The 9,860-nt window shown below is 44.2% G+C and overlaps 1 protein-coding gene across 2 annotated transcripts in view; it reads right to left on the bottom strand.

Moving 5' to 3' along the window:
- Positions 1 to 9,860, bottom strand: part of Sh3rf1 (SH3 domain containing ring finger 1) — a 241,211-nt gene that overhangs the window by 64,435 nt on the left and 166,916 nt on the right. Inside the window, exon 12 of one of the 2 annotated variants that reach the window (NM_021506.2) lies at positions 4,787 to 7,190. The exons of the other annotated variant lie outside the window; for it this stretch is intronic. Within the exon in view, the coding sequence (NP_067481.2) occupies positions 7,022 to 7,190 (169 nt within the window). The 3' untranslated portion in view covers positions 4,787 to 7,021. Of the gene's footprint in view, positions 1 to 4,786; positions 7,191 to 9,860 lie in introns of those variants that run through there. 2 annotated transcript variants of the gene reach the window in all.

The following is a 9,860-nucleotide window of genomic DNA, read 5'->3' as shown; positions in this document are numbered from 1 at the left end:
GAGTGGGTCTCGAGTCAAATCAGGCATTGCTTGATTACTCTCCAGAGCTTTGTGCCTCCACTGCCCAAGCATAGATTGCTGGTTGGATGCCATTATAGATCAAACAGTTTGTGGCTGGGTTGGTGTTTACATTTCTCTTTGGTAGTCTGAAGAATGCCCTCCTGTACCAGCGACACTAGAATATTGGGGTGGAAGGCTCTGTGTAGCTTGGCCTCTTCATGTTCAATGAGTTATGTGAGCGTTGTCTTCAGCATGGGGGCCTTGCTGCCCGTTTGTGGAGAGCAACCCACAGTCTAGGCAACAACCTGGATGTTTGAGCAACCTTATGAGCCCCTTTGTCCAACAACTCGATTAGATGTAAAATATTCCCAGAGCTGGAAGCTTCATCTGGTGACAAAGGATGGCCACTTGGTACTTCATCTCCATTATTTGGTGACTTCATTTAGATGGCCTCATATATGTATGCAACTTAGAAAGCTTCTGCTGTATAAGGTTCCCATTTTACACGTCAAGTGTCTTTTTGTTTTAGCTGTTTCTCCCCATAATCTCTGTGTTATGATGCTTCAACATCTGAAAGAAAGAAAGAAAGAAAGAAAGAGAAAGAAAGAAGAAAAGAACAAAGAAAGGAGAGAGAAAAAGAAAGAAAGAAAGGAAGGAAGGAAGGAAGAACGAAAGAAAGAAAGAAAGAAAGAAAGAAAGAAAGAAAGAAAGAAAGAAAGAAAGAAAGAAAAGGAGAGCTTAAGAGATGGCTCTGGATAAAGCTGCTCACATCAAGTCTAATGATTTAAGTTTGATGGCTGGGACCCATATAACAGAAGGAGAGGAGAGAATAGATTCCCATGAGTTGACCTTTGATCTCCATATGCACATGGTTGCTTAGGCAGGTATACAGACTTAGAGACACACACAGACATACAGGCATACAGCCTCTCTCTCTCTCTCTCTCTCTCTCTCTCTCTCTCTCTCTCTCTCTCTCTCTCGGTTTGTTAGAAATTGCTCTTTTAAGGGCTGGGCAGTTTCTAATATAACCAAGGCCCTGTGAGAACATGTACTTGATATACAAACTAACCAAGCCCCATTAGCACTAGATCTCTACTCAGGGGCACCCCAGCATTCCTTTGTCTTCATTGCCCAGGGCCAGGTGCCAAGCATCCAGAGACCACCCAGCAGCCTAAAGCTGATGAAATTACTTGAACTGTTCATCCTGTCTGACTTGGATTTCCTGCAAAAATCCCATCCAATCCCATCCAATCCTGACCTAAATATTCCCTTTACTTCCCTCTTCTACCTCCTGCACACTCTGAGTTGGTGTTGGTGTGTGTGTGTGTTGTGTTTTGTTTGCAAATATTTTTCCTTTAGTGGTCTTAACTATTATTGCATCCTGCTTTTTGAACTCTCTAGAGCCTCTGAGTATAATAAACAGGGCTTTCCTGGGCTTCTCTTCTTGTAGCAATATCTGAATGAACGGCTCGTAAAAATACAAAATATGGCTCAGGATCGTTGCTGCACTATGACCATCCAGCTACATGGTATACTTGAAGACAAGGGTAGGAAACAGCAAATGCACAAAATGACAAGGATACTCTAACCCAGTTTGTTTTAACACTTTAGTGTATATCAGCAAGAACCCAGTAGACTAGGGCATGATGATGTATGTCTAGAATCCTAGCACAGGGGAGGCTAAGCAGGAAGATCCCGATTTGAGGCCAGCCTGGGCTACACAGCCATACCATGCCTACCATGATGACAACCAAACCTAGCTAGGAAGTCAGTTGTTTCTAACTTGAAGGGGAACTGCAACATGAGCGTTGAGAGTAACCCAGATTCTACTTAATAGCAGAGGAGAAAGGATAAGAGAAAGACAGGTTCTGTCCCAAGTCATTTGCCTTTGCTTTCTTTTTGTTCTTTTCTTAGGCACAGAAGCTCTTTACGTGTGCAGGCCTTTATCTTGTTGTCTGCTACAGGAACTGCAGCAGTGGTTCTAACCTTCCTAATGCTGCGACCCTTTAATACAGTTCCTCATGTTGTGCCGACCCCTCCCTCCCAACCATAAATTACTTTTGTTGCTACTTCATGACTGTAATTTTTGCTACCTTTATGAATTGTAAATATTCTTGTTTCCCAGTGGTCTTAGGCCACCCCTGTGGTAGGGTCATTCAACTCCCAAAGGGGTCATGACCCACAGGTTAAAAAAAAAAATCACTGAATTACATTTTCCCCATTATTCTTTTGATGTTGGTTATGGTGTTTTAGCATATAGATTATCAAATATTCTGTAGTCGAATTACTTTTTTTTTCTTCTACAACTTTTGGGTTTGAATCATATTTAGAAAGGCTTTCTCACTTTAGAGTCTGTCTGTCTGTCTCTGTCTTTGTCTCTCCCTCTCTCAAATACCTTTACAAGCATTTTGACCTTGCAAGCTTCAACTCCAAGGTTGGCCACCTCTTAGAACCTTTTTTTTCCTTTCTTTTTAAATCTCAATAGCAGTGGTATATGGCTCACTGATCGCAGCTGGGATAACTCCCTTATCTTTGGAGACTAAATTATTGCTTAGTGCTACTTAGTCTGATCCTGTACAAATATACGGAATGGGGACTCAAAGATTAATGTCAGCTGCTGTTCCCTTTTACAGTACCGGAACCTCTGATCCTTGTGTGAGACAAGAATCCACCCTGTGCAAGATCTGTATGGTGTTCTGAAATGGGAATCTAGACAGCTAAATCAGGATCTTCTGACAATGGACAATGTACGTGTCAAGGGTGCCAACTTCCTCATGGACTCAAAATCCTACATAGAACTTTCCAAAGAGCAATAGCTGACAGTTGGCTGGGAGCCTCGCTGCAGACATCAACAGTCGATTAGCACATATGTTGCATGCTTTACTGTGATATGTACAAACACTGTGGGCCTTCACTGCAAGTACTGCTCAGGACTTTCTGGCAAGAGGAAGGCTCACGTGTTGATCACGTGCTCACACGGTGACTAAGCAGGCGTTTCAACTCCTGGGCACACTGCAACACTGGTGGCCACTGGGTTGCTGCAGCATCTTCTGTGGGCACTTTTATGCAGTTATGGTTTATGCTGCATCTTATATCTATAAACATTTCTCCTATTTTTTTTTTCTGTTTTCGTTTCTTCATTTCCGTTGCAAATAGCACCTTGGACAGTCTGTGTTTATGTAAGTTTTGATAAAATTTTAACTTTTAAAATAACAGATCTGTGTTTATTTTATGATAGTAAATGTTATCACCATACATGTTATGTTTTTTGTTTTTGCTTGACAGTGCTAGGTTTTATGGTCTGTCATGTATGTTCTCCCCCCCCCCCCCAAACTGTTACAAATCTCTAAATCTTGTATCTACAGGGACCTGCCCAGTTCAGAACTTTATCGTTCAAGGGTTAACTGTAATAGGAAACACTGTGTATATTAAAACTGTTACTGTTTACTTTGGCTGGTCACTTCTCAGTCAAATAGCTCCTTCCTGTGTCTGCTGATAAGGGCCTGTGGGATAGGCAGAGCAAAGTCCCCAGCACTCCCCACAGTCTGGATTCACAGCAAGGTCACTCCCTTCTGCCAAACTTGGACACTGGCTCATCTTGTCCGTAAGTACACTCCAGTTTCTTTTCAGAGGCAGACAGGTTCCCTTTCTTGAAGTATTGTCAGTTGGATCCTACTAGATAAGGCCAGTTTAACTGGGGTTTTAAAACACATTACAAATAACTTCATATGAGCCAGCGAGATGGTTCAGTGGGAATACTTGCTGGGTAAACAGGATGATCCAAGTTAGACACCCAGGAGACACAGTGGGAGAACAATTCCTGATCGATGTGCATGCTCCTGCACCATGTGTAGTGATGATGATGGTGATGGTGATGGTGATGATAAAGGTCTAGATGGCTCAGCAAGTGAAGGTATTTACAATCCAGGCCTGCCAGGTGAAGGTAGGAGAAAACTGATTCCACAAATTTGACTTCCACGTGTGTGCTTTGGCACATATACTATATATATAGTACAGTTGTCAATAGATAAACAAATTAAGTATGAAAGAAAGAAAGAAAACACGTTTTCCTCTGACCCTCACATTCACTAGTGGGATACATAGGAAGAGAGGACTGCGTCACAATTGGCTTACACAGGCAATTACAGAGGGAACTTCTGGCAAAGCTATAACACAACCCAAACTTCCTGATCTTTAATGATTTGATATGGTAGCCTAAAGTCAATAGAGAAATATATTTTTAAACGAGAATGTACGTGGACCTTTGATCTTGTGGGAGATTAAAATCCTGGTGAGCTGAGAGACAGCGTTCCCACGCCACACTATGTATTTGGTTGTGGGCCTGCTACACCCACGCTTAGAAATCAAACACTTGCTAAGTTATTTTAGGAACCCGGAGGGATCAAGCTCAGCAAGTGTTACACACTGTCTTAGGAGATCCAGAACTCATTGAAGAGTTTAAGTTTCTTGGGGAATAAAGTTAGTTTGAGAGAAAAAGAAATCATCACCATCAAGCCAAGCCTCATAGAAGGCACCCTCAGACGGAGATTCATCTGGAGTGTTACCAACTAGAAATCAAGTCCAACGTGTCCGTGCTGAAGAGGGCAGGAGTCCTGGGTTCCCTGGCGCTGGAGGTACAGGCAGCTGTGGTCTGGCCTGAATTCAGGTTCTCCACAAGAATGGTGCAGGCTCTTAAACAGCTGAGCCGCCTCTCCACCTCCAAGAGGTTCTTATTCATTTTAAGGCGCAAATTCTTCAAAGATTGATTAAAAAAAAAAGGGCCTAGAAGGGTTGAACATCAATTTTTAATAATGAAACCTTTCATCCAGTCCTCAAAATTACCATAAAAGGCATGAGAAATTGTCGACTTCTCATCCCCACCACGGTGTGACAAGCCCTTGTTACAACATCCATCTACTGTCTCCAAAAAGCCCAATACAAAACCCACACATTATATCACCTAGTGATCTACCAACAGATGAGAGTTTAACCAGCGTTATACCAGGAAGCTATTACCACGGATACTTCAATCACATAGCTGAAAATATGGAGAAAAGACAGGTAAAAAAAGAAATCATCTTAACTTGTAGTAGTCTTTTTGCTTTTTTAAAATTTCTATAAAATACACTAATATCCCAAAATAAAGAATATTATGACACATTGGTGTCGACTCACACAGATGAAAGCTGATGTCAGCTTTTTTCTAACTAAAGTTCATTTCACCAAACCTTTATATATTACATGAATATCCAAGTAAAGTATTTCTTTAAAAAAAAAATTCAACACAAAGGAACATAATATACAGTGTTTTTATATATATATAAAAAAAAATCAATTAACAGGAATGATTCCACTTCTAGCCACATTACGTATCTCTTTAAGACAATGGGATCTCTTGCCATTCTGTGACTCTTCAGTTCATGTCAATATTTCCCAGCTACTTTTATCTTAAAGTTAAAAAAAAACAAAAAAAAAAAAAAACAAAAGGAAAAGTTGGTTGTAAGACTTCCTTACTCTCTTACCCAGAAGAGAACCGTAGAACAAGGTCATTCACTACCAGGCTGTCTTCCCTCTATCTGCTCTCAGGACTAGCCAGACCCACAGCTGGGGTGGAATTGGAAGAGAGCATCAAAGGATGGATATAAAAAGATGGGCTCAGCCAGACCCTACCACAATTGTAAGGTGTGGGCACAGCCACTCCCAGCAAGCCTTGCCGAACAGTCCCAGGAGCGAGTGGTCTCCCAGAGCTCGCCCTTCACATCCGTCCGCTGGGAGGACACATGTGGATAAGCATTTTAACTACTGGTGTGCTGGCTAACGTGTGCCTTCACCCGAGAGGGAGCAAACATACTTAAGACATCTCGGTCAGTAGTGGTGGTGGTGGTGGGGGCAGGGGCAGGGGCAGGGAAGAGATCGCTGTGTATGTTAAACCTCCTGTTATCGGTCAGTTCTGAGTGAAAATTGCTATGAAATACACACACCATGCACAGTCCACACCACTGTGGGAATCCGGTATCACATGCAAGATGGCGGAGAAATCACGATGGATGAGTGGAAACGTTCACAGTGTTTTCTTACAGCCTTTTGACTTTAACACGAGTGCATCTCTTACCACCACTGTCTCACAAACTTTTACTGTGTCTTGGGGCATGCGGATCACTTGGGGATAGAATGGGAACTACGGTTCAAAGCCACTCACACACAGAGACTACCACTTTCTCTCACTTCCCACGGCGCTGCTGCTTGTGCTAGCAGACAAACGCGTATTTCCAGTCAATGGTTGTGCTTTAGTTTGCGTCTTTCTTTACCCACTTCGTTTCAGGAAAATGAAAAACCCACAAAAAAGAAATCCAGGATTAGGTCTTCAGGTTGATTTCTGATCAAAGCAGACAGATGGGGACCTACTAACTCCTCTACCTGGAGTCTGCCGGCTCCCCTCCCCAGGTCCTTCCCGGTACTGATTCAGCTGTCTGTTTGGAAAACTGGCATTTTTGTCTAAACGGAGCCAAATATAACGGCAGGGAGGAGGGCAGCAAGCAGGGGAGGGGGAGATGCAGTCTATGTCAAAAAGAATCTCTTGCTCTCAACAGACAGGAGAGAACCCAGCTTCTCCTTAACCATCATTTCATAAATTAATATTTTCTAAAAACCATAACCCAAAGAATTTGCTATTACAAGAAAGTTCAAGTTTTAAAAAAGCAAATAAATTAGTTAAGCCTTGTAAACAATTGTCCATTTTAGTTATACATCTTAAAAAAAAAAAGACATTTATCTGTAAAGTCCATTAGACATTACAAGGCACACTTTACACATCAGAACCCAGAGAGACGGAACCCACACAGGTGTGTCCTCCTTCCCTCTGCCCCTGGGGTAACCAGGCCGGGGCTCTGGAGTCAGGTGCCCATCTTCTGCTCGGTTCTTGAAGATCTGGAAGTCCACAGATGTGCTCTTTCTATGAAACTGCTTTGTGCTCTTTAGTCACACGTGGTGTGATGATAAGCTTTCTCCGTGTCCCGTCTTCTCAGATGTTTTCCACAAAGCTCCCTGGGAAAAGGCCAGTCTTCCCATTCCTCTGTAACGTGCCTTTGAACCAGCCGTCCTCTCGTTTCTTATGAACAAACACAATATCTCCTTCCTTGAGTTCAAGTTCGGCCTCACTCTGAGGAGGGTAGGAAACCACCACCCTGTGCCTGTGCGAGAGAAGCAGACTCTTCAGGTCAGCAATAAAAACGGTGCACCGTCACTTCACAGCGTGCCTCGGCACCGATAGAACTCACACAGCCATTCACAAGGCTTTGCGCAACTCAAAATCCAGCAATTCTCTTTAGCCAAGCCTGAGCTGGGTATTCATCTTCATCCACTAACGAGGGCCAAACTGGTGTTTGTGAGTGACCTCCACAGGGAGAGACATTTTTGTCTGCCTTCAGTATTTGTATTTTAGCTATACCTAAGGATATGTGTTGTGTGGATTCTTAATAGGGAAACCATTCCTGTCCTACCCTCTACTCCAGGAAGAGACAAGTAGATTTGATTTCTGAGACCAGGACAAACAGCTGAGCAAGCCAAGACTTCTTGCAGGCAGTGTACTGAGCTGGGCGAGGTGAGGTGTCAGGTCTGCTGCCTGGGGCAGATCTGGAGGACTGTCTTCGGTATCCCTTACTCTGGGTTTGATATTCAGGAGGCAGTGCCTGCCTGCCTTTACATAGGCAAGTCTTGCATTGGGAAGAGGTCCCAAGGTCTACACAGAAATGAGAGAACTGTGGGCTCAATTCTGCCCACCACGGCCAGCAATGATGCTGACACTCCAATCTCCTTGTGTCTTATCTATTCGCTTGCCCTTAGTTCTCAAGGCAGATGTGAGTGGGAAGAAGCGTAGCTAGTACCTAACTGCCCAGCAGCCTTGTGGATTACCATCACTTAACCCCGTGCCCCTATGCCTTGGTCTCTAAGGCAGGGTTATGATTAGCAGCTAAGGAAGTCAGGCAGGGGTGACTTATTTTGGGTCTCCCGACCCAGTCTTTTCTCTACTGGATATTATCTCTCTCTTTCCTCTGCCTTGCTCTTTCCAATCAAAGCGGTGGTTGTTGTTGGTGTTTGGTAGCCATCTTCTAGCTATCCCTGCCTCTGCTAGTCTCATACATGCACAGTTTTCTTCTACAATGCCCCGTGTGATAAAGAAATAGTACAAAAGTGACTGTGACTTCTGAGGCCAGGTGACTGAGGACGGGGACAATCAGTTGGCATGGGTGAGGCCACTGGACACTCCTAATCAGGCACCATGTGAGGGTCTAAAGTGTCTTCCCCAAACTAGTCAACAATAATGTGAAGGAGCTGCGTTAAAACCAGGCCTGCTAGCATCTGTATAGCCTGGTTCTCTCTTGAATCCCCATTCCATAAAAACCCAGAACCCACCACATTATTGAGGACCACAGCAAGTGGGCTCACTTTTCACAAAAGCTAAGTAGCTGTCCAACAATTACTCTGCTCTCTAGGGCATGGGTACCAATCTACCCTCCCAGGTCTGCAGCAAAAGCATAGCGCTGGGTCCGTTTATCCTTTCCAAGAAAGGTTCAGCCAACTCAGACATGAGTTTACAGATAAGGTCGTCAAATGCAGAGCAGGAAGGAGTGGAGAGGCACTGTGGGTGAAGGGGAACTGACACAGTCTTATGGTCACTCAGAGCACCTTAACTTTGAGCCAGCTAACACTGCCTCAGTCTCCTCCCCTGGAGAATGGGACTTCAATGAGTTAGACAATCTATTTTATAAGTAGCACAATGAGGTCAAAAGAGTGGCATTCTTGGTACAGCGACACGTACAGTTCAACCCCAGAATGTGAGCCACTTCAAGCATAGGGCTTCCTTGAGCATGCTGGGGTCTGGTACTTCAGGGAGGGGAATTTTAAGAAGCGGGCTAGTCCCTAACTAACAGATGAACTCAGGCCACAAGCTAAAGAACGTCCTGACACTGGGAGTTCCCACACTTTAGAATGACATAGAGTTTTGGAACCCTTTCACTGACAACTTTAAAAGCAAACTAACAACTTCATCGTGCAGTGATCTAAAAGAAGAACCCAGATGTGATTTCTCAGGTCTGATGCCAACAGGCCAAAAGTCCACATAAAACACAATGATGTAGTTGCCATTAGGGGCGAGTTAACATTTAAGCAAAGCTGTGCAGTTCTGGGGGGAAATATACCACTGACGGAAAGCATATTCTGTGTAGATCTCTCACGAGATGCGTTGCTGACTGGCAGCCTGTAAGCCGCTTTAAGGTAAAATGGAACAAGACAAGTTTAAAAACTTTAAGGGAATTAGATTAATATTTGCATTTTATAAAAACGCACTAAACCAATTTTGTCCGAAAATTCAGCACTGGAGTGGCTGCTGGGCTAAGAACATAATCTTCCCGCCAAGTTACCAGTGGGAACAAATTTTCATTGCTAAGTTATAGACCTCGAGGGGGAGTGGAGTGGTGGAGTGAGAAGCCATGTGCAGAATGGAAACTGTGACATGCTGTGCGTCATGTGAGGACTGCCAGGTGTCGGCACCGAGGAACTCCACTTAGAGGCCTTCCAGCTCGGGCCCTGGCCTTGAGCCTCACGGAGCGGTTTGTACTGAGACTTTGTCACATAGCTCCAAATGCTGGCAGGACAGCCCAGCGAACTCAGGCACGCAAAAGCCCTGCCAAGCAGAGTCTTTACAGACATCCACAAGCAGATGTCATACGCAGCTGCAAAGGCCCTCACACCTGCCGCCCAGCCCTCTGCCTTACTGGCTCATGCTCGCCCTTGTGTGAATCGGGTTCCCGGGCACTTCTGAACGTCTTGAACTTGAGCTACATTCTGCACCTTCTGTGGCA

The sequence above is a fragment of the Mus musculus genome, chromosome 8 (genome assembly GCF_000001635.26).
Source record: "Mus musculus strain C57BL/6J chromosome 8, GRCm38.p6 C57BL/6J".
NCBI classification, from domain to species: Eukaryota; Metazoa; Chordata; class Mammalia; order Rodentia; family Muridae; genus Mus; species Mus musculus.
The sequence above is the reverse complement of the archived record's forward strand: the minus strand, read 5'-3'. Positions and strand labels throughout refer to the sequence as shown.